This window comes from Callithrix jacchus, chromosome 11 (assembly GCF_049354715.1).
Source record: "Callithrix jacchus isolate 240 chromosome 11, calJac240_pri, whole genome shotgun sequence".
In the NCBI taxonomy this organism is placed as follows: Eukaryota; Metazoa; Chordata; class Mammalia; order Primates; family Cebidae; genus Callithrix; species Callithrix jacchus.
In genome coordinates, this window is record NC_133512.1 from 53,811,931 (window position 1) to 53,837,175 (window position 25,245).

General features: G+C 36.4%; 1 protein-coding gene across 12 annotated transcripts in view; it reads right to left on the bottom strand.

Annotated features, from left to right (window-relative positions):
* The window catches only part of DYNC1I1 (dynein cytoplasmic 1 intermediate chain 1), a 331,611-nt gene that overhangs the window by 235,669 nt on the left and 70,697 nt on the right, over window positions 1–25,245 (bottom strand). For all 12 annotated transcript variants that reach the window (XM_078342739.1, XM_078342738.1, XM_003733588.5 and 9 more), the window contains one exon: window positions 1,856–1,971. In XM_078342739.1, coding sequence (XP_078198865.1) covers window positions 1,856–1,971 — 116 coding nt within the window. The remainder of the gene's footprint in view (window positions 1–1,855; window positions 1,972–25,245) is intronic.

Here is a 25,245-nt window from a genome sequence, read left to right on the forward strand (position 1 = left end):
CAATAGCTGAGAAATAAATTCCCCCTTTCCTGCTGCTTGGACCACAGCATAATGAGGGCTCCCAAGCTCTCCTTGCAGTAACAAAATGGAATGTACAATCTTTTCCTTTTGATGTGTTCCAGTTTAAAAGTTTAGAGCTGATGCCTTTTCATCCTTAATTTATCTTCCCTTGTAAATATTTCTTTACCACTTCCAATATCTTAAGTACACATTTAAAAAAATAATTCACTCCTTCTTCCATTTCAGTTGTATAACTTTATGCTATGGGTCAAGTTTTGGGCTAAACAAATATGCCTCCAGCTACAGCTCTGCAAATACCTCTGGCAGCAAATTAAGTCAAACAAATGTTTTGGTTGGGTGGTGAGGATGTTTTTTAACGATCTTCCTGTTCTTGTCTGAAGGCCCAAGGATAGACTGGGTAAAATCTCACAGACTTTTGTAATTTAGTATTTTCTTTTTCTTTTCTTTTCTTTCTCCTCCCGCCCCCTACCCCTCTTTGTATTTTCACCCACGTTAAATTAACAGGTCTCTTTGTCGCAGTGGTTGGTTTACAAGCTCACCACCAGAGGGTGCTACTTGTTTGCTTCTAAAATTCATTTCACTTGGGCTTGAAAAAAGGAGGCCCTGCTACTAAAGAATTGTCCCTACAACAGCTTGTATAGGAACGATTTTCAGAAGACCTGACGGCACCCTGGACTTCAAGGAATCTGATTCATTTTGTTTTTGGCATTATTTATTTAGAAGCAAAACTGAAAACCTGCGGCTTGCACAAACCGAACTGCACTGATTTATATATGTCTTGCAAATCACCAAATGGGGAATGCTAGTCATTTTTGCATTTCATGGCTTTTGTCCATATTTACTACATAACTATAAGGAATCCACAATTCCAACATCCTCTTCACCACATGGAAGAATAAAATAACAAAGTAAAGACAGGATTTGCTTTGCTATAACAACGTTAGCCTCTAACAAGGAAACTTCTTACTTGTCCTATTTTCAGTCTACATATCTCCCTTTTCTGTTTTTGCATAATCTTGCTTTGGTATAATTTTTGAATTCTAGGAAGAATTTATCAGCTTCAACTTCTCTTATTAGTGTATTTTTATGATTATAGGATATCTGTATATAAATTTTTCACTTGATATTTTCTGGCATACACAAAGAAGGTATAGAATTTGATTTCCATTCACCTATGTGGAGTTTGCATCTGAAAATACAAACTCTTTAAGTTGTGGTCAGAAACTCTTGTGTGTTGTCACGTCAGTTGGAAAACCAAATCAGTGGTCAGCAAAGGTTTTCTGTAAAGGACCAGGTTAAAGTAAAGATTTTCAGTTTTGTGAGCTATAAGGTCTCTTTCACAACTACTGGACACTACCACTGTAGCAAGAAAGTAGCCATAGGTATAAATGGTTGAATGTGGCTGTATTCTAATAACATGTTATTTCTAGAAACAGGTGGTGGGCTATAGTTTGCTGATCCATGCAAATGATGAATTTCAATGTATGCTTAATATTCTTAACGTATGCTTAATGTATTCTTATTGATAAAATTGTTTCTGTTATATTGTTCTTTGATGATTTTTGTTCTCCTCACACAATTTTGATGTAGTGAGATAAGCCTCACTAGTTTATCTAATTTAAAGTTTCCAGGTCACTTGGAAGAGTATCACTGAGTTCCTTCTCCATAGCTTTCAAACTCAGAGGAGTCTTTGGCTTTCAGTGTGCCACTATGTTTGTAACCTCTTATGGTAGAAGGAAGAGCTCTTATGATAAGAGGAAATCAACAAGAAAGATGTTACTTCCCGGCGATTTCTCCAGAGATAATATGTAAAGTAAACAAAGACACAGTTTACCTTCCGACTGATGTGTGGCAAGAGGAGTCTGGGTCTCCTTTGAGTAAGATACTACTTCCCTCGGCAGAAAATCCACTTGGGTGACCTTTGACACGCCCAGCTTATGCAGTCTTCTTCTGTAAGTAACAAAAAATAAATTCTTAGAGAGGGAAGACATTCCTTGCAGAAGAGCTATCAGTAATATAAAGAAAGTGCTAAAACAAACAAATAGCAAATACCCTCAGCTTCTGAGTGCAAGGCGCTGGATCATGAAGCAGAACTGGCTCTGGGCTAGAAGTCAGGACACGTGGGCTCTTGGCCCATGTTGGCCCTAATATGCTGGGCCATGTCACATAAGACCCTCAGTTTTCCTATCTGAAAAGTCAAGTCTTGGTCCAGTTTACATGAGACCGCTTCAATTCTGAGCATCCCCGATTCTGCTTGGTTAAAATTTATTCAGGGAACTTTCACTTGCAATATAGGATTCTAGTTTCTTAGGCAAGAAGGAGAAAGGGAAAGTAATGCTTCTTAAATTTGAGAAAAAAAGAGAGGTGGGTTCCTTAGTGGTGTAATTCTCTCTATCATAGCAGTGAGGGGATCATATTTCAAGAATGAGTATAACACTTCTCATTTCTGCAAAATAGGAACACAGATCAGCATGTAAATGTGCTTGAAAGACACACTGATATAGAACAGATGAGTGAAAGGGGGCACTGGGCTCAGAGTGATGAAGCCTTAGAAGAGCATTCTAGACCTAAGTGTGACCATGTAAGAAACCATTTCTGAATATTTATGTAGCATTTGAAGGGTCTTCAGCAGTCTTTAGATCCATTATGTCACATGTTTTTATGGCACCTCTATGAAGTATGTTGACAGATGTTATCAACTCCATTTTACAGATAAGGATAGTGAGATTCCGTTAAGAGATGTGCCCAAGTATATACAACTCATAAATGGTAGAAGAAAGGTTATGTGTCCTGGTCCAATGTTTTTCTACCAACCAATACTCCTAATTAAGGTTCTTACTAGTGAGTCCTTGAATAGCTGTACAAATCGGAAGTGCCTCCTAAGACATGCAGGAAGCATCCAGTAGTGGGGGTATAATAGTATCATCTGGTGGTTAAATACATATCCCCTAGCCCCACCATTTACCAGCTGTGTGTGTCTCATCTTGAACAAGTCACTAAGTTCTCTGTGCCTCAGCTTCCTCATCTGCAAAATGGAGACAGAGGTACTTTCTAATATGGTTGTTACAGGTAATGTATATGTACTGCATACACATAAAGCATATGCCACATATATATCATGTAGTCATATGTACATAATTTACAAACATATATATTTTAAAATAGCTTCTGGAACACTGTTTTTAGTATATAGTTATTTTAGTAAAGTTATATTTATTAGTATTAGACATATTCCACTGTATTTCTAAAAATTTCCAGGCATGGAGTGTGCATGTCTCTGTGACAGAAAATGAAAAAAAGATATACTACCCATTTAGCCAAATTCCTGCATTCCCTAGCTCTCTAGGAGCAACAGAAGTATACTCTATGCATATTATTGTCCTTAATTGTTACTAGCAAATGGCACAGACTTATTTTTCCTTAAATTATTATTAATAGGAATAAGTGAGAGAATGCATGACATGGCCAGGAATTTTCAAACACAATTTCCCAAACTCTGTAGGAAAACAAAAATTCTTCTTGTCTATGAGTTACTAAAACAATTGAGGTGAGATCTAAGATGTGCTCAAAGTAGGTATAAGCAAATAAACAAACAAATGCTGGTTAGAGGACAAGCCTGGCTGGCTGTCTCTGTGGTCTAGATGAATGTGACCAGAGCCCAAGTTCCACACAGGCCTGGGCCGCATGGGCCTGTTTCACTGGGAGCTCTGGGCCACAGAATGCAAGAGAGGCCGCTGAGCCCAGGCTGAGCTTTGCACAAGTGACAAACCTTGCAGCCTCCTACACAGAAATGGGGAAAGCACATACTACGTATCAGAAACAAAATCACCAAACGAGGGAAAAGCCTCAAAGTTTCAAAGTAAGATATTCAAGGTATTATTTTAAAACCTCCTTGGGTCAGAAAAGAATGTTTTTCTGCCTGAAATGGGTCTTTCTTGAAGCATCTAAAGAAGAAAATATGAAGAGACATCCCAGGCATGCTTGAGGCAAAGCCTCTCCACAGCTTACTAGTACAGAGCATCTTTCTGAGGCCCCAGTAGATCAGTCTTTATTATAAACAAGGAAGTGGAAAATAATTCACTTCAAATTAAGGCCATCCCAGCTCAGAGAGATCACCCTAAACCCTCGATTTCCCTGGGCACCTGAATGAGACCCAGGGAGGTCCAGTTCCAGTTAAGTGGTAGCTATACCTACAGGCAGGAGTTCCAGGGCATCTTGCTAACATGAGAAAGTAGAAGGCCTATGTCATTTGGGACCAGCAACAGGCGCTGGGCAACCAGAGGCTGAAGTGTAATTTGATACTCCACCATAGCAGACTGAAACCAGCAAGTGAGACTGTACAGCACAATGGTGAGGTCATGCATTCATTGCAAAACTGGGTTCACAGCCCTGCTTTGAACTTATAGCTGAATGGTAGGGGAAAGCTTTGGACAAGTGACAAACTTCTCCAAGCCTCGTGTTTCTTATCTAAAATGGGTACTTATCATTGAATTGTGAGAATTGAATGAAGATAATGCTTATAAAGCACTTAGTTTAGTGCCTGGTACAAATCAAGCGGTTCTTGGCTCAGGCAGCTCTACTTTAATTTATATTTTTTGAGGATTATAATAATGTTTATCGTTGAAAAAGAAAATCAGAGAAAGCCGATTTAGGAGTGTCCTAAATTAAAGATTCCTCAAGATTAGTAGAGTTAAACATGATCTCTGACAATAAAAATCATAATCCCAATTTCTTTATATGGGCACATCAATAGAATGTAGCTGTTGGGGAGAGTTCCTTTGCTTTTCCCTACCTTATTTTCCTTTGAAACTAGTATTTTCAAAATGTAGGTGGAATAAGTGTGTTTATCCCACTAAAACAAAACCTTCTCTTTTCTCAGTAATTATTGAAAAGTTTCAACCAGTTTTTCACTAATGCTATGTTTATGAGTTCAGGGTCCCAACTGTACCTAAGGCATCGAAAAGAAATATCAACTGAGTTGTCATCATGACAGTCTCCCAATGTACTGATCAGCTGATACACCAATAGGCTTGTGGTTCTTCTGGCTTGATGGTGAATCAGTCTCAAATAATTTATAATTTTAAAGCAACTCCTTAGAACACTTCTTAGAGGGTACTGGTAGATTACTGTATCTTTCCATATGATCTCTGGATGGATGAAGCTGCATTTATATCAAACGCTTTTATTCTTTATGCCCATTTTCCTGCTATTATATGCCAAACACTTTTCATACATCATCTTCTTTTATTCTCATTAACATTTTATATTATATTACAATTTTACAGATGAGAAAACTGAGGCTCAAGTGATGTTAAGAAATTTCCCAAAATCAAAAAGGTAGTGACAGAATTAGGCCTTGGTTCTGTGCAAAAGTAAGTCCCAGGGCCACGTACTTAAAAAACTTTGAAACTGTACTTAAAAACCTTGTTCTCCTGCATGTTCTCTAATGCCTTATGACTACCCACTCATTGAGGTGAAATTCTTAAAACCTAACATAGAGATCCAAGCATGTGTGATCATTTTATAAGCATGAGAAAGAATTATGAGAAGTAGCCTGATTTAGATTATCAGGATGTCATGAAAGGATTATGTTTCTGAGTTAAGTACCACACAGTCACTCTCAGCCCTAGCAGGTCCAGAAAGAATGACCAGAAGGTGGCAGCCTTTCATAGCAAAGGCCTTTTGCTTAGGGATGTTCTCTAAGTTGAACTAAGCAAAGGAGAAAGAACAAGACAACACTGTGGGATTCATACCATTGTAGTTCCCATGCCTTTTGTAGACTCCATGCTGGCTCCTCAGTTCTGACTCTGATACCTTTCCTGCCATCCTACCACCCCTCCTGCATAGCTCATGCCCTGTTCACTGTACACCCAGATACTGCTGCCAAGGCCCCTTGGTACACGTCACTGTACAGTGGTGTGTGGTTTTATGATGGGGATACCTTCTGAGAATTGCATGTTAGGCAATTTTGTCGTTGTGCAAATATCACAGATTGTACTTAAATAAACCTAGATGCTATAGCCTAATACACATCCAGGCTACTGGGATTCAAATTATTTATGTCCTGGCTGACATGGTATCATTTTAAAATCATGCAGTGTATTTTCACCCTGGTAATGTATTCCAAAATAAAGGTGTTTATTGAAGCTTTAAAATTACTGAGCTATAATGCTTTAAATAACTGGAAAAACAAACAATTCAATATCACTTTGTAGTACAATAAAGTCTCATATGTTTGGATTAATTGTGACCAGAGAAAAGCTAAATGAGAAATCCTAGAGCAGAGATTCCCAAAGTGTGGTCCCTCACCCCACAAGCATCAGTACCACCTGGGAGATGGTTCACAGTATCCCAAGTGGCGAGTCCACAGTCCTCACCCCAAACCCACTGAGTCAGAAATTCTGGGGTTGGGGTCTGGCAATCTGTTTTAAGAAGCGTGTCCACATCTGCCTTCCCCACTTTCCCTGCAACCCCTTACTCTGGTGATTCTGATGCCCACTAAAGGTTGAGTATCACTGGCTTAGAAACATTAGATAGAGTGGAGAGATGGAAACTTCATTGTTTAAGCCAACCTGTTTGAGCTTCCCACCCTGCCATCAGATCCCAGGCTACTGTAGAGGCTTTTGTGCCACTGAACAGGCTGGATGTCTTCAAACTTGATTTATAAAGTTCTACAAGACAAGCCAGGTAAAAAGATGAGGGAGAAAATAAGAAGAAGAGGGCTGTAGAAAGCAGACTGCAGTAAACAAAATATTAAGAAATTGGCTCAGTAATCTTTGCTAGATATAAAACTAAAAAGTCAGGCACACAATTCCAGAATGGGCAGTAGAACCACATATCCTTGACAAGCTAACCTGGTCTTTTCCTGAAGTGACATGGAGCCAACATCTCCCCAGAGCTAGGATTGGACTTCTCCCTGAGAGTTTCTTTTCACCTTGCCCTGTCAACTTGGCTGAGCAAAGCCATATTGCACCAACATCTCCCCAGAGCTAGGATTGGACTTCCCCCTGAGAGTTTCTTTTCACCTTGCCCTGTCAACTTGGCTGAGCAAAGCCATGTTGCACAAGTTGAAATGTTTCTTCTGAAAAGAAAAATCAGGTCTTAATAGAGAATAAGTAATAAAGCTACTTGAAGTTTGAGAAGGTTATTTGCCACTGCTTAGGGTGCAAAGATTTCCAATTTACCACTAGCATTAGTCCAATCCACTCAGGTTCTGTCCATTTGTCCCAGATTGGACATTATGAATCACAAGAAGAAAACAACTCTATTGTATGAATCACTGTCCCCATTCCTCTTGCCATTTCTGGTTCAATTGACACTTTGTCTATTCACTCACAATAAGGTTAGTGTGGCTTTGCTAGCTACTTAAAAAGTTGTATTATCCAAAAAAGATGAAGTTCCAAGTGTGATGTAAGCCTGGTCTACTTTGGCTACTAAAGCTGAAGAAAGTTAGGGTTATACAAACTTACTCCTAAACAAAAGCATGAGAAACATGTAGTACATCACGAATGGAATTCTAATAAATATATTCTAAGTGGCTCTCCTCTCATTTCAAAGATAAAGGACATTTTGAGAAAAACCTGAATAATATTTTTGAATGTTATGAAAACTTTAAGTACTATCTTTAGTACTATGAAGAATAAATTCTTGTAAAGCATAGAGTTATCTACTACGCTGGAACACTGTAGCTTTGTCCCCACGTTTTGAAAAGAGCTCCATTCCTTTAAGAATCATAAAGAATGGAACTTTAGTTTCTGAAATCATTGCATCTACATCCTGAAATAGGAAGAGAGGCACTGTTTTGTGCCTATATGTGAAGACCTAAAGAAAACCCACTAGATTTCAAGGAAACTACTATCTAGTCACTTTGAAAAATAAAGGCAAAAAATTTAAATGGAAAAATAATTTTGACATGTCAAGGACTGGATGGGGAACTGGCTATGAAAGGCAAGGAGAAGTAGCAGAGGTGGTTGACCAGAAACTTAAGATCAAGGCTGCCTTAATTTTCTTTTATTAAAGTAAGATTAACACAGTATGAAATATCCTTCTTTAAACTGTATAATTTAGTGGTTATTAGTATGTTCACAAAGTCGTGCAACCATCACCACTATCTAATTACATAACCTTTTTGTTACCCTCTCAAAAATCCTGTGCCTACTGGCAGTCACTCCCATTCCCTCCTCTCTGAGCCCTTGACAACCACTAAAAATATGTTTTCTACTTACTTTCAAATAAATGTAATAATATAAGACGTAGCCTTTGTATCTCACTGTTTTCACTTAGTTTAATATTTTCAAGATTCAACAATGTTGTGGCATGTATCATTATGTCCTTTTTATTGATGGATAATATTTCATTATATGGTTATACATTACTTTTAATCTATTCATCAGTTGTTAGACTTTTTGTTTGTTTCCACTTTGGGATACTATGAATAACGCTGCTACAAACATTTGTGTGCAGTTGGCCCTCTGAATCTGCGAGTTCCACATCTGCATATTCAAGTAACTGCTGATCATAAATGTTCAAAGAGAAACAATATCACAATATTTAAAAATACAAATTTTAAAAAATACAGTATAACAACAATTTATGTAACATTTACATTGTATTCAGTATTATTATACAGAGATGCTTTAATTTATACAGGAGGATGTATGTAGGTTATATGCAAATATTACACCACTTTCTATAAAGGACTTGAGCATACTCAAATTTTAGTAATGGGGACAGTGGAATTCCTGGAACCAATCACCACAGGGGGTGGAGAGATAACTGTATACGTTTTTGCATAGACAGTTTCAATTATCTTGAACACATATCTAGGAGTGGAGTTTCTGGGTCACATAGCAGATGATTACATATTTAACTTTTTGAAAAGCTGCGAAATTATTTTCCAAAGTGTCTGTACCACTTTACATATTAGGGTTCTAATTGCTTTACATCCTCCTCAATTTTTATTATCTGTTTTTTTTTTATTATAGTATCCCAGTGAATATGAAGTAGTATCTCACTTTGGTTTTGATTCATGTTCTTTTGATGGCTAATGATGTTGAGTATCTTTTTCTTGTGCTTACTGGCCATTTGTATATCTTCAGTGGAGAACATGCCTATTTGAATTTTTGCCCATTTTAAAATTGGGTTTTTTTTTTTAATGGTTGAGTTGTAAGAAATGTTTATAATTGTGGATACTAGAACTTTATCAAATATATGACTTACAACTATTTTCATCCATTCTGTGAGTTGTCTTTTAGTTTCCTTATGGTGTATTTTGAAGTACAAATATTTTCAATTTTAATAAAATCCAATATATCTATTTTTTCTTTGGTTGCTTGTGCTTTTGGTTAACATATCTTAAAAAATCATCGCCCAATGCAAGGACACAAAGACTTAAATCTATGTTTTCTCCTAAGAGTCTTATAGTTTTAGCTCTCATATTTAGGTTTCTGATCTATTTTGAGTTAATTTTTGTATATAGTGTGACATAGGGGTCCAACTTCACTCTTTTGCTGGTAGATATCCAGTTTTCCCATGCTTAATTTTCTTAATGTTTAGAGATAAAATCAAACAGGAAAAGAGAAAAGCTTCTGTCTTGGATGTTGATTTTCATTGATGCCACTTGCTCTATGCCGGTGCTAAAACTGACAGATGAAGGATGGATTCAAAGGGAGAGACCCTATCAACCTGCAAGCTTCCCAGGGGTTATGAAAGCTCTCAGAACACCTTCGCATGACTCCCACCACTAGCGTGAGCATCACTAACATTCCACTAAATCAGTTAGATGCTATACGGTTCACATTCTAATACTATGATTTCTGACAACAAGGAACTACATACAGCTAACTTAATGTTTCTTCACTTCATATTTAAGAAAAGTTTAAAAATTGCAAAAAGATACCTGTACTACCTCTATGACTTATAAGGGAAAATGACAGCATTGGAGAACTAGCTTCAAACCACAAAAGTTCTAGGTAAAACAGCTGCCATTTTACCTAGAACTTCTGTGGTCTGAAGCTAGTAATAAATGCCACTAGTTAATCCTTAAATAAATGCTCATATCAGAAAATATTATACCTTTTATGCATATTACAAATATTGGAAGGTAAAGCTTCAAGACAGATCTACTGACACTAATTATTTATACATATATAATATGTATATATATGCATATATATACATATAATATAAGGTATACATATATATAAGGTATACATAATATATATATATATTATACATACGTGTGTGTGTGTGTGTCAAAAGGCACAAATATGTACCAAGAGACAGAAGAACCAGAATTAAAATATACTTCAGGAATTGAAGAAACTCCTGAGATTCCATGAACTGTGAATCACAAATAACAGTCAGCAATGGTCTCTGAATGGAAATCTCAGAGTGTTTAATAACTGAATATTATAATGCTGATGATACATTGGTTAGATCTGGTGATAGGAGAGGAGTATAACAGGAAGTTTCTAGAGCAGGAATGACTCCTGAAAGGTAAGCAGATGAAACCAAGAACAGATGTTGCTATGGTTGGAATGTGTCTCCTCCAAAATTCATATTGAAATTTAAACCCCATTGTAGTATTAAAAGATGGAGACAACAGATGCTGGAGAGGATGTGGAGAAAAAGGAACACTTTTACACTGTTGGTGGGAGTGTAAATTAGTTCAACCATTGTGGAAGACAGTGTGGCGATTCCTCAAGGCCTTAGAAATAGAAATTCCATTTGACCCAGCAATCCCATTACTGGGTATATATCCAAAAGACTATAAATCGTTCTACTATAAGGACACATGTACACGAATGTTCATTGCAGCACTGTTTACAATAGCAAAGACCTGGAATCAACCCAAATGCCCATTGATAATAGACTGGATTGGAAAAATGTGGCACATATACACCATGGAATATTATGCAGCAATCAGAAATGATGAGTTCGTGTCGTTTGTAGGGACATGGATGAATCTGGAAAACATCATCCTCAGCAAACTGACACAAGAACAGAAAATGAAACACCGCATATTCTCACTCATAGGTGGGTGATGAAAAATGAGAACACATGGACACAGAAAGGGGAGTACTAAACACTGGGGTCTATTGGGGGGAAAAGGGGAGGGCCAGTGGGAGGGGGAGGTGGGGAGGGATAGCCTGGGGAGAAATGCCAAATGTGGGTGAAGGGGAGAAGAAAAGCAAAGCACACTGCCATGTGTGTACCTACGCAACTGTCTTGCATGCTCTGCTCATGTACCCCAAAACCTATAATCCAATAAAAAATTAAAAAAAAAAAAAAAGATGGGGGGGTCTTTTGGAAAGTACCTTATGAAGGCTCATGAATTACCTTCATGAATTAATTAATGCTTAATAAAAGGGCTAGAAGAAACTAGCTTAGGCCTTTTTTCCCCTTTTACCTTCTGCCATGTCAGGATATAGCACTTGCCCCTTTGGAGACATGAGGGTGCAGCAATAAGGCCCTCACAAGACACCAAATGCCAGTATCTTGTTCTTGGGCTTCCCAACCCTCAGAACTGTGAGAAATAAATCCATATTTTTAATATATTACTAAGTCTGTGGTATTTAGCTATAACAGCACAAATGGACTAAGAAACCCGTTCTCAGAAACAAAGAATTATTTGGCCAGATGACGAAGTAGGTCAAGACTAAGGAATAAAAGAATATTTTCATATTCTTAGGTCAAGGATAAAATAATATCTATTGACTTTTAGTCCTGCTATTCACATGAGGATATTTCATCAATATGCATTAAAGAGGCTGTCACAGGTTTTCCTAGCATTACTTCTAAAATTTCTTCAGGTGAGTTTCTGAAAGATGAGCCTCTCAAAATAAGAGGGATAATGGTGCCATTATCTTCCTTCTACATTATTTTTATGTGGGTAGGATACAGTTTCCTGGATGAATGGGAAAGGAACTACTTTGGTCAACATCATATAAGCAACCACAAACAATAAGTTAAGCACTATGCCAGATCCTTATGATAGAGAATGAGGAAATAGAATACACCAATGAAAAAGCAAATAGGAATGAAAGGTAAGAGAAGGGTGGAACAAATGGCAGAATAGGACTCTCCAGCAATTGTCCTCCCACAGAAATATTAATTTGAATAACCATGCATAAAAATACCTTCACAAGAGCTAAGGAAAACAATGGAGCAATCATAGAACCTGATTGTAGCACAATAATAAGAAAAGACATATTGAAGAGGGCAAAAGGGACAGTTTTACATTGCCCATATCACCAATGCCAGGTGGCACAGTAGAGAGTGATTATCAACTGGAGAGAATGAGAGAAGCAAAAACAGGACTTTTCCCTGGATCCCAACACCAGGCTCACTACAGTAAAATCTACCAGTCAGGCCCCCATAGCCCCAGACACCAGGCTGGCACTTGCCAACTGAGCCTACAAGACCTGCCCCAGTACCAGGCAGGATCCTGTAGCCCCCAGCTTTGTCCTTGTAAGGCGAACTCACTCTCTGATTGACATCACTATCATGCAGACTTCAGCAGCCTCAGATTCCAGACAGCCCTCAGTGATGGGCAGACTTCAGCTGCCAAGGGCTTCCAACCTGCTGCAGCCACCTCAGGCTTCATGCATAAGCCAGTACCACATCAGCCCCAGTGGACTGGGGCTTTGGAGCACTGCCAGATGCCCTGCCCAGAATCCCTGGACAAGATGAATGTGGAAGGGACTTACCAAACAAAGCTAGTCTATGAAGACTGAAATAAGCACATATATCCTTCAAATGCAGAGACAGTGATGCCTGGCCATGAGAATCAAAAACAATCAAGGAAACATACCATTTACAAAGGGTTAAAATAATGTGCCTGTGACTGACCCTACAGAAAATGAGATACATGTACTGCCTGACAAAGAATTCAAAATAATTGGTGTTTACAAACCTACTACACTGCCAGTCATATAAAAGTATACCACATATAATTATATACAGTATACATTAATGATAATAAATGACTATGATATTGGTTTATGTGTTTACCATATTTTTTATTGTTATTTTAGAGTGTACTCTTTCTACTTATTAAAAAACCTTTGCTGTGCAACAGTATGCAGTGCTATGCTAGCAGTTGCTGCATACATATCATGTTTACTGTGTCTCATGAATGCATAATTTTCTCTTGTGCTTGACTTAATCTCATGTCATTTTGTTCATTATGGCCCCTAAGCATATGAAATCCATTGCTGATGTTTCCAGTAAGAGGTCATATCAAGTGATGACCTGGAAATAAAGTTAAAACTAATTAAGGATTACAAAGGTGGAAAATCAGTTATAACTATTGCTCACCAGTCGGCCTGTCCCATTCAGCCACAGCTATGATCTTGAAGAACAAGAACAAAGTGATGGAGTCTGTGTAAGGATCTACCTCACTGAAGGCAACTAGACTAACAAATACTCAAGAAGGGCCTATGTGAGATATAAAAAACTTCTAATGACCTGGATTGAAGGCCAGACACAGAATTGTATCCCTCTCAGGATAATAATGATCACAGTCAAAGCAAAAAGTTTGTGATGTTGAAAGAAAAGACTAGATGTGACTATGATGTTGAATTTACTGCTACTCTGGGTTAATTTAAGAATCTTTATTCATTTCATAATGTGAAAGTGATGGGTGAGTCTGCAGGTGCTGATGTGAAGACAGCTGAAGAATTTCCAGAAACTCCAGATAAGCTGATTGTAGAGGAAAATCACTTGTCAGAGCAAATCTTCAATATGGATGAAACCTCCCTATTGTGGAAACGATGCCTAAAAGGACATTCCATAAGAAGGCTAAGTTAACACCACATTTCAAGGCATCTAAGGACAGGACAACAGTTTTGTTTGGGGGCAATATTGCAGGCTACAAATTGAAACCCACTGTGTTCTCCCACAGTGAGAACCCTAGAGTCTTCAATATCAAGCATATATTGCCAATGTGCTACAGGAACAATACGAAGTCATGCATGACCCAGCTCCTCTTCCAAAGTGGCCTCCTGAATTGCTATGCCAACAAAATGAAAAAGTACTGTTTAGAGAATTACATACCTGTGAAGATTTTGCTTATTGTTAATAATGTTTCTGCACATAATCCTTTTATGGGTGATCTTCATCCCAAAGAAAAGTGGTGTTTCTCCCTCAAAACGCCACCTCTTTGATCCAACCAATGAACCAAAAAGTTATAGCATCTTTTGAGGCTTATTACCTAATGAAGACTTTTACCTAAGCTATTGCTGCAACTAAGGAAGGCACTGAGAAGACATGGGTGCAATTCTGGAAGGATTATAACATCTATGATTGCATCAAGAACCTTGCTTGAGATTGGAGTGATGTCACCAAGAAGTGTATGAATGACATCTGGAAAAGACTCAAGCGGCTTTTCCATGACATCAAAGGATTTGCTAAGGATAAAAAAGTTACAAATGTCAACAAGGTTATGGTTGAGATGAAAAAAACCAACTTTAACCTGGGTTGGAATTAGGATGGCATTGAGGAATCCTTAGAGGTGGTTCCTGAGAAACTGACTAATGAAGAATTGTTAAACCTGAAACAGAAACACAGAGCTGAAGAAGAAACATGAGAAAATGAAACCATAAAAGAACAAGAAAATTCCCAGTGAAAGGCTTACAAAATATTTTTTGGACTTCAACAACAACTTTAAAGGTTTTGAAAATGAACCCCAACACCAAAATGTTTTCATTAACAGAAAGGACTATGTCTGTAGTACATTATCTGCTTACAAGAGAATGTGTGATTAAAAAAAGAAACTGCCATTGACATATTTCTGAAAAGGATGACACCTCTGATGAAGAGCCTCAGGCAGGTCCTTCAGGAGGTATATTCCAGAAGAAGGCACTGTTATCATAGAATATGATAGCATATCACATGTATTATTGTACCTGAAGACTGTCCAGTGAGACAAAATGTGGAGGTGAAAGACAGTGAAATTAATGACCCTCACACTGTGTATGCTTAGGTTAATGTGCATGTTTGTGTCATAGTTCTTAACAAAAAGTTTAAAAAGTAAAAAAAAGTTAAATAGGAAAAGCTTATAGAACAAGAACATTAAAAATAATTTTTGTACTGTTGTAGAATATATTTGTGTCTAAAGCAAAATGTTATTACAAAAGAATCAACAAGCTAAAAAGATTACAAAGTTAATAAAATTTAAAAGTTACTGTAAACTAAGGTTAATTTACTTTTGAACAAAGAAGAAAATAATAAATTTAGTATAGCCTAAGTGTAGTGTCTATAAAGTCTGTGGTGTACAGTAATGTCCTAGACCTTCACACATCCACTTACCACTCACTCAGTAATTCACCCAGAGCAACTTCCAGTCCTGTTAACTCCATTCAAGTTAAGTTCCCTATACAGGTGTATCATTTTTTATCTTTTATGCCATATTTTTACTGCACTTTTTCCATGTTTACATACAGTTAAGATAAACACATATTTACCATTGTGCTACAACTGCCTATAGTATTCAGTATAGTAACACACTGTGCAGGTTTGTAGCCTAAGAGCAATAGACTATGCCCTATTGCCTAGGAGCATCATAGACTATATACCATCAATGCTTGCATTAAGTACATTCTATGATGTTTTCTCAATGACAAAGTTATGAAACACTGCGTTTCTTAGAACCTATCTCCATCATTAAGCCACACGAGTTTAACAGCAGAAAACTTTGCAAATTTGTAGAAAAATGTAAATATCCAGGTACAGGACGATTGATGGTCTCCAATCAGATTCAATTCAAACAAAGCTACCCAAAGTAATTGTATAATCAAACTGTCAAAAACAAAAGACAAAGAAAGGATTCTGAAAACAGAAAGGGAAGCAATTAACATATAAAGGATTTCAAATATGACTACCAGCAAATTTCTCAGCAGAAATCTTACAGATCAGGAGTGGGATAATATTTTTGAAGTATGAAAGGGGAAAAAAACCCTGCCAACCAAGAATACTCTATCCAGCAAAACTGTCCTTCAGAAATGAAGAATAGATAAAAATTTTCTCCAACAAATACTGGAGTTTATCACCATCAGACCTATTTTACAAGAAAAACTGAAGGGAGTTCTTCAAGGTGACAGAAAGGATGCTAATGAAAATAAAATTAAGTTTAGCCTAAAGCTGCCTCCTTATATATTTTAAGTTCTGCCTAATGGTTTCTTCATACATAGTGAACTGTAACCTATGTGGATGTGTAAACAGACTGTAACCTACTCTTGTACCTATCACCAAGCTTTGGCCAAAAAAAGTGGCCAGCTGTTTATACTGTGCTCAATTATGGCATGCTGAGCTGCAACCAATTCATCTGTTTCTTTACCCCACTTCTATTTTCTGTACATCACCTTTTTTTTCTGTTCATAAATCCTCTCCAACTATGCAGCAACATGAAGTTGCTCTGAATCTATTCTGGTTCAGGGGGAGCTGCCTGATTTGTGAATTGTTCTTTGCTCAATTAAACTGTGTTTAATTTGTGTAAAAATTTTTATTTTAACATGAATAACACAAAAACATCTAAAATTATGAAACTCACTCTTAAAAGTAGGTGAAGTGTCAAATTCAGAGTAATCTAATACTGCAGTGGTGGTTTGTAAATCACTAACATTTTTAACATGAAGGTTAAAAGACAAAGCTATTAAAAATAAGAGCAACAATAATTTGTTAAGAAATATGCAACATAAGAAAATACACATTGTGACATAAATTCAGTATTTGGAGGGAGAGTGGAGTAAAAGTGTACAGAGTTTTCTTCTTGCAATCAAAATTAAGTTGTTATCAGCTTAATATAACCATCTATACTTACGTTTGCTGTAAGCCTCATGGTAACCACAAAGCAAAACCTATAGTATATATACAAAAAGTAAAAAGCATGAAATCAAAACACCACCAGAGAAAGTCACTTAACCACAAAGGAACACAGCAAAAAAGGGAAAAAAGCACAAAGGGTCTACAAAGCGAGTAAAAATAATTTACAAAATGGTAGAATATTTTTACTTATCAATTATTATCCTGAATATAAATGGATTAAATTCTCTAATCAAAAGATATAAGTGCCTGAATGGATAACAATATGCTGCGTACAAGAGACTCACTTCACTTGTAAAGAGACGTATAGACTGAAAGTGAAGAGATGAAAAAAAAATTCCCATGCAAATATAAACCAAAAGAGGGAAGAGTACATATGTTAGTACATATTTTAACATATGTTAGATATGTTAGAACAAACTTGAAGTCAAAAATGTAAAAAGGGACAAAGAAGGTCATTGTGTAAGGGTAAAGGAGTCAATTCCACAGTTGTGATATCCATAACAATTATAACTGTATATGGACCTAACATGGGAATATCTACATATAGAAAGCAAATATTAATAGATCTGAAAGGAGAGATAGACTGCACTACAAAAATAGTAGGAAACTTCAACATCTCACTTTCAGCATTGGACAGATCATCCAGACAGAAAATCAATAAGGACACATAAGGTTTAAACTACACTATACACCAAATAGACCTAGCAGACATAAACAGAACATTCCATCCATCAGCTGTTGAATATAAATTCTTCTCAACTGCACATGGAAAATTTTCCAGAACAGATCATGTGTTAGGCCACAAAAAAAGTCTTAACAAATCTAATGTCTTAGTTTACTTTGTGCTAGTATAACAGAATGCCACAAACTGGCTAATACATAATGAACAGCAATTTATTGGCTCACAGTTCTGGGGGCTGGGATGTCTAAGATTGAGAATCACGGAACCAAATATGGCAAGAGCTTTCTTGCCATGTCATCCCCTGGTAGAAGGGCAAGATGAGGGCAAAAGAGACAAAAGGAAGCCGAACCTGTCCTTTTATAAGGAATCCACTCTTATTATTACAACCCACTCCCATGAGAATGGCATTAACCTATTCATGAATGAAAGGTTCTCATGACCTAATGATCTCTTAAAGATCTTACTTCTTAATACTGTCACAATGGCAATTAAATTTCAACATGAGTTTAGGAGACAAACATTTAAATTATAGCATCTAAAAAGACTAAATTCTTATCAAAAGTATCTTTTCTTATCACAATGATATAAAGCCAGAAGTCAATAATAAGAGGCATTTCAGAAAATTCACAAATACAATAAAATTAAACAATACCCTTCTGAGCAGCCAATGGGTCAAAAAAGAAGTTAAAAGATAAATTTAAAAATTTCTTGAGAAATGGAAAGACAACATACAAAAACTTATGGAATACAGTGAAAGCAGTTCTAAAATGAAAGTTTATCACAATAAATTATCTATATCAGACAAGAAGAAAGATATTAATCTAATGTTTTACCTTAAGGAACTAGAAAAACAAGAACAAATAAAGCTCAAAGTTAATAGAAGGAAATAAAAATTAGAGAAGAGGCCAAGCATGATGGCTCACACCTATAATCTGAGTAGGTTGGGAGTCTGAAGACAGTGGATAACCTGAGGTAGGGAGTTTAACACCAGTCTGGCCAACATGGTAAAACCCTGTCTCTACTAAAAATCAGCTGGGCGTGGTGGCAGGCACCTGTAATCCCAGCTACTCAGAAATCACAGGCAGGAGAATTGCTTGACCTTAGGAGGTGAGGTTGCAGTGAGCCGAGATAGTGCCACTGCACTCCAGTGTGGGTGAAAGAGTGAAACTCTGTCTCAAAAAGAAAAAAAAAAAAGAAAAGAAAATTAGAGAAGAAAAATAAAGACTTTAAAAACAATACAAAAGATCAGTGAAATGAAGACTAGAAAAACAATACAAAAGATCAATGAAATGAAGATTTTTTTTTTGAAAAGATAAACAAAATTGACAAACTTTTAGCCTGGCTTAGAAAAAAAAAAGAGAAGACTCAATAAATAAAATCAGAAATATAAAAGAAGGTATTAGGAGGTAGAGGTTGCAGTGAGCCAAGACCACACCACTACACTCCATCCAGGACAACAAAGTGAGACTCCATCTCAAAAAAAAAAAAAAATTAGAGAAGAAAAAATAAAGACTAGAAAAACAATACAAAAGATCAATAAAATGAAGAATTTCTTTTTGAAAAGATGAAATTGACAAACTTTTAGCTGGGCTAAGGAAAAAAGAGAAGACTCAATAAATAAAATCAGAAATATAAAAGAAGATAAAAGTGGTACAACATAAATACAAAGCATCATAAGGGACTACTATGAACAATTATATGACAACAAATGGTGTAATCTAAAAGAATGGACAAATTCCTTAACACATACTGTCTACCAAAAAATTAATTATGAAGAAACAGAAAATCAGAAGAGGCCAATAATAAGTAGAGAGAGTGAGTCTGTAATAAAGAAGTCTTCAATCAAAGAAAAGCCCAAGGCCTGTAGCTTCACTGCTGATTTCTAACAAACATTTAAAGAAGAACTAATACCATTTTTTTTTCTGTTACAAAAAACTGAAGAGGAGGAATACTTCCATATTCATTTTATGAAGCCAGTATTACCCTGAGGCCAAAGCCAGATAAGAATGTTATTTAAAAAAAACTATAGTCAAATATCTCTGATGAACAGAGATGCAAAAATCCTTAATAAAATACTATCAAATCAAATTCAATAGCACGCTATAAAGACCATTCACCATGATTAAGTGGGATTCATCCCAGAGATGCAAAGATAGTCTCACATATGCAAATCAATACACTCATCCCTCCTTATCCAAGGTTTTGCTTTCCATAGTTTCACTTACCCACTGAATAACCAAAAACATGTTTAATACCCAAAAATATTAAACATAAAATTCCAGAAATAATTCACAAGTTTTAAATTGCACCCTGTTCTGAGCAGCACGATAAAATCTTCCTCTTTCCTACTTCATCCTGTCTGGGACAGCAACCATTTCTTTGTCTAGCATATCCATGCTGTATATGCTACCCATAAATGAGTCAGTAGTATTCATCTCAGTTATCAGATAAAATGTTGCAATATTGGCCAGGCACGGTAGCTCATTTCTGTAATCCCAATACTTTGGAACCCCAAGGATGGAGGATTGCTTGAGCCCAGGAGTTTGAGACCAGCCTTAGCAACAAAGTGAGACCTCTTCCGTACAAAAAATCATAAAATTAGCCAGGTGTGGTGGGTGTGCCTGTGATCCCAGCTGCACAGGAGGCTGAGGCAGGAGGACCACAGGAGGTCAAGGCTGCAGTGAGGTGCATTCACAACACTGCACTCCAGCCTAAATGGCAGAGTGAGACCCCATCTCAAGAAAAAAAAGTTCTGATATTACAGTTCTTTTGTTCAAATAACCCTTATTTTACTTAATAATGGCCCCAAAGCACAAGAGTAGTAATGCTGGCAATTTGGATAGGTCAAAGAGAAGCTGTAAAAATGTTTCATTCATGTAAAGAGGTACATGTTCTCAATAAGGAAAGAAAAATTACATGGTGAGGCTATTAAGAAATACAGTAAGAATGAATCTTCTATTGTGAAATTGTGAAGAAGGAAAAGGAAACTCATGCTCATTTTGCTGAAAGACCTTAAACTGCAAAAGTTGTGGCGACAATGCATGCTACGTTCTACGTTAAGATGAAAAAGCCATTACATTTGTGTGTGTAGCAGGGAAATATGAACAGAAACATGGTCTGATTGGTAATGAGGCTCAGTACTATCCAGGGTTTCAGACATTCACTGATGGTATTGAAACGTATCTTCTACATAGAAGAGAAGACTACCATAAATGTAACACATTACATTAACAGGATAAAGGACAAAAACTTTTATGATCATTCCAATAGCTGCAAAAAAGCAGTTGGCAAAATTCAATGCCCTTTTATGATTAAAAAACTCTCAATAAATTAGGTATAGAAGGAATGCACCTCCACATAATAAAGGCCATTTATAACAAACTCGCAGCAAACATCATACTCAATAGGGAAGAGTTGGAAGCTTTTCCTCAAAGATCTGGAACAAGGCAAAGATGTGCACCTTTGCTACTTCTATTCAACATAGTCCTAAAAGTCCTAGCAAAACAAGAGAAATAAATGAAAAGTTTCCAAATCTGAAAAAAAGAAGTTAAATTGCTCCTATTTGCAGACAACATAATCTTTTATATAGAAAACCCTAAAGACTTCACCAAAAATCCTTTAGAAAGAACAAGCAAATGCCATAAAGTTGCAGGATACAAAATCAATATATAAAATTAGCAGCACTTCTATACACTAACAGTAGACTGAGTAAAAAAAAACAAGAAAACAATTTACAATAGAGACTAAAATAATACAACACTTAGGAATAAATCTAACAAAGGTAAAAGATCTCTATACTGAAAACTATAAAACACTGATGACAGAAATTGAAGAAGACACAAATAAATTGATAGCTATTCCATGTTTAAGGATTGGAAGAATTAATATTGTCAAAATGTCCATACTACTCAAAGTGATCTAAAATCAAAATGCAATCTTTATCAAAATACCAATGAAATTTTTTACAGAACTAGAAAAAATAATCATAAAATTCATAGGAAAACAAAAAAGACCCCAAACAGCCATATTGAGCAAAAAGAACAAAGCTGGAGGCATCACACCATCTGACTTCAAAATATACTACAAACCTTAAATAATCAGAACGGCATGGTACTGGCATAAAAATATACATATAACCAATGGAACAGAATAGACAGCCCAGAAATAAATCCATGCATTTATAGCCAACCAATTTTTTATGCTGGTGACAAGAACAGACTGCAGGAAAAGAATAGTCTTTTCAACAAATGGTGTTGGAAAAACTGAATATCCACATGCAGAAGAATATCCAAAAAAAAAATCCCTTCAAAATTGATTAAAGACTCAATTGTAAAACACAAAACTACTATAAGAAAACCTAACAGGAAAGCTCCATGACATTGTTCTGGACAAGAATTTTTGAGAAAAACTTACATGCTGCAAAAGCAAAAACAGACAAATGGAGTTACTTCAAACTAAAAATTTTCCCCGCAGAAAAAGAAACAATCAACAGAGTAAAGAGACGATGTACACCATGGGAGAAAATATTTGAAAACTTACATCTGATTAAGGTGTAATATCCAAAATATGTAAGTAACTCAATTTAATAGCAGGAAAACAAATAACCAGATTTTGAAAATGGCCAAAGAATCTTTACGTCTCTTTAAAGAAGACATACAGATGGTCAACAGGTATCTGAAAAATGCTTGATATCATTAATCATCAGGGAAATGCAAATTAAAACCACATGAGCTATCACCCTATACCTGTTAGAATGGCTATTATCAGAAGGACAAAAGACAGCAAATACTGGCAAGATTGTGGAGAAAAGGGAATCCTTGCACACAGTGGGTGGTAATGTACATTAGTATAGCCATTATGAAAAACAACATAAAGGTTACTCAAAAAATTAAAAACAGAACTTCCATATGATCCAGAAACCCCACTACTAGATAAACATCCACAGAAAATAAAATGAGTATGTCAGAGAGGTAGTTGCACTCCCATGTTCACTGCAGCATCATTCACAACAGCCAAAACATGAGATCAACTTATGTGTTTATCAAAAGATGAACAGATAACAAAAATGTGGTTTACACAGTGGAATACTATTCAGCCATAAAAAGGAAAATCCTCTCATTTGCAACAATATAGATGAACCTGGAGGGCATTTTGTTAAGTGAAATAAGCCAGGTACAGAACAAGTACTGTATGCACTCATTCATGAGGAATCTTAAAAAGTTGATGTCATAAAGTAGAGAGTAAGAAGGTAAGGTTACCAGGGGCTGGGGCAGTTGAGGAGGGAAAGATGGGAGATGTTGGTCAAAGGATACAAAATTTCAGTTAAATAGGAGAAGTTCAAGAGACCTATTGTACAACATGGTGACTATAGTAATAACGGTATACAGATGTTTCTCAACTTAAAATTGGGTTACATCCCAATACACCCATTGTAAAGTTAAAAAAAAAAAACTGTAAGTCAAACACCAGTATAAGTCAGGGACCATTTGTATTGTGTTACTGAAAAATGGTAATATGGTGGATGTTAACTGTTCTCACCATAAATATGATAACTATGTGAGGTAATGTATATGCTAATTAGCTATATTTAGTTATTCCACAATGCATATATACTTCAAAACATTATGTTGTACATGATAAATACAATTTTATTCATAAAATAAAAATAAAACTAAAAGAAGAAAAGGTAGCAAATAATAAGAACCAACATGAGTGAGTCACATAATAAGTAAAGACAGGAGAGTATAGTGGGTGGATTACTGTGGATAAATGAAATAGAATTTCATAGAGAATAGAAGCTTTGGTGTGAATTTCAAGGACAGGCAGGGCTCAGTTAAGTGGAAAAGAATGGGGAAAATAACCTAGGGAGATCGCCCGGCATATACAAAGATCTGGAGACCAAATTCACATTTTATAAAGTCTGAGAGACAAGTTTTTCAGAATAGAAGTTTTGATTTGAGAGCAAGAGGAGATAAATTTAGAGACGTATATTGAGGCCAGATTAGTAGAGGGTTTTAAGTATCAGGTTAAAGAATTTGGATTTTATGCTCTAGACAGTGAGGAGTTATTAAAAGTTACTGGGTAAGAAATTGACAGCTGCAAGACAACATTTAAAACATGTTTGTATAGAAACTATGTAAAAAATGAACTCTAAACCCATCTCTGACAAATGAGGGGCCAATGTTGGGTGTAGAAAGTAACTGGACCTTAGACGCTAAGTGTGGAGAAAATGGAATTGAGAAAGAATCTACAAGCAAAGGGGGAAGGGTAGGTAGGTTCAGGAACAAAACCGAATCCAGGATAAACAATTCAAAGGGAGCAGCCAGAGAAAAGATTTGTGACTGATGGTCTAACAAAGAGTGTGGAGACTTGGTCCAGGGTGATGAGAAAGCACTAAGTGGCGACAGCACTGAAATGGAAAAAATGCTGCAGTTTGGAGACTCTGGAAAAGAATTTAGGGCAGATCTTAGCAGTGGAAGGTGAAGGAAAAGAAAACAAATTAGAGATTATTTAAAATGTTCACGCCCTGTAGGAAGAAAAGTGACTGGTGTTAACTGGAAGACATAAAGAAATCTAGAGAAATCCCTGCTTTGGGGTAAAAAAAATGCATACTTGGTGAATGAGTTTGTGATCATAAGAAATGTAGAACCAAAGGTCAGAGAAGACAAAATTCAAAATGAGTTCCTGGGAGCCACCCAATGGAGTAACAGAGAAAATGTTGCATCTACAGAAAAAGAGAATGCAGAAAGCTAATGGCACAGGAACTTATCTAATATTATAGACATTTTACAATGACAGAGTTAATTTGTTTTTCAAATACTGAATTCTAACGTAATGAGGTATCAAGGTGTGACATCTGAAGGACTGATTTGAGTTGGGTATGGGATACCACATGGAGGAATGGTGAGGATGGTGCACCACACTGAGGACAGAACCTGGTCTTGTAGTTCCCTTCATCACACACACACACACACACACACACACACACACACACACACAGAGAGAGAGAGAGAGAGAGAGAGAGAGAGAGAGAGAGAGAGAGAGAGAAAGAGAGAGAGAGAGAGAGAGATTTATCATTTATGTTCAGAATGGGTATTTTTCTCCAAGTACTGGGAAGCAACTTGATGACTGAACTTTTCTGACTACCTCAAGAAGGATGAGCTTCCATTCTTTTATGCTCACATTTAAAAAATCATTTTAGGAAGTATTTATTTCATTTCCATGGTATTTGCTTCTTACTGTGCAGAGATATTAGTTTGGCAGCAAAAGCATTTTTCCTGAACATAAGCAAATGTCAAGTCTGGCTCAGTCGATAGGCACAGCCAAAGGGTTAGCTTTAAATTTCACGACACAAGTAAATCTTGCAAAATTTCTAGGATGAGAGAAGAATAAAAATAACCATGATTATAACAGAACTTGGCAACACTGGAAGAGGTTCTGCCATTAAGGGCTCACTTTACAAAGGAAATTGAAAGTTCAGAATAATAAGGACAGAAGGTGCAGAAGTGAGTTTTCTCCTATAACATATATAAATGACAATGATTATATTAAAAAATATATAGAAATGACCTTTTACTGCCTTGATACTTGTGAACAAGCTTCCATAGAATCTGTACCAACATAAAGCTATACAATTACAGAATTCCTCAAGTTATTGAGTTCCAAAGTATAAGCACACCTCCTTAACAACTGGCCTACATTTTTTTCTGAAATTG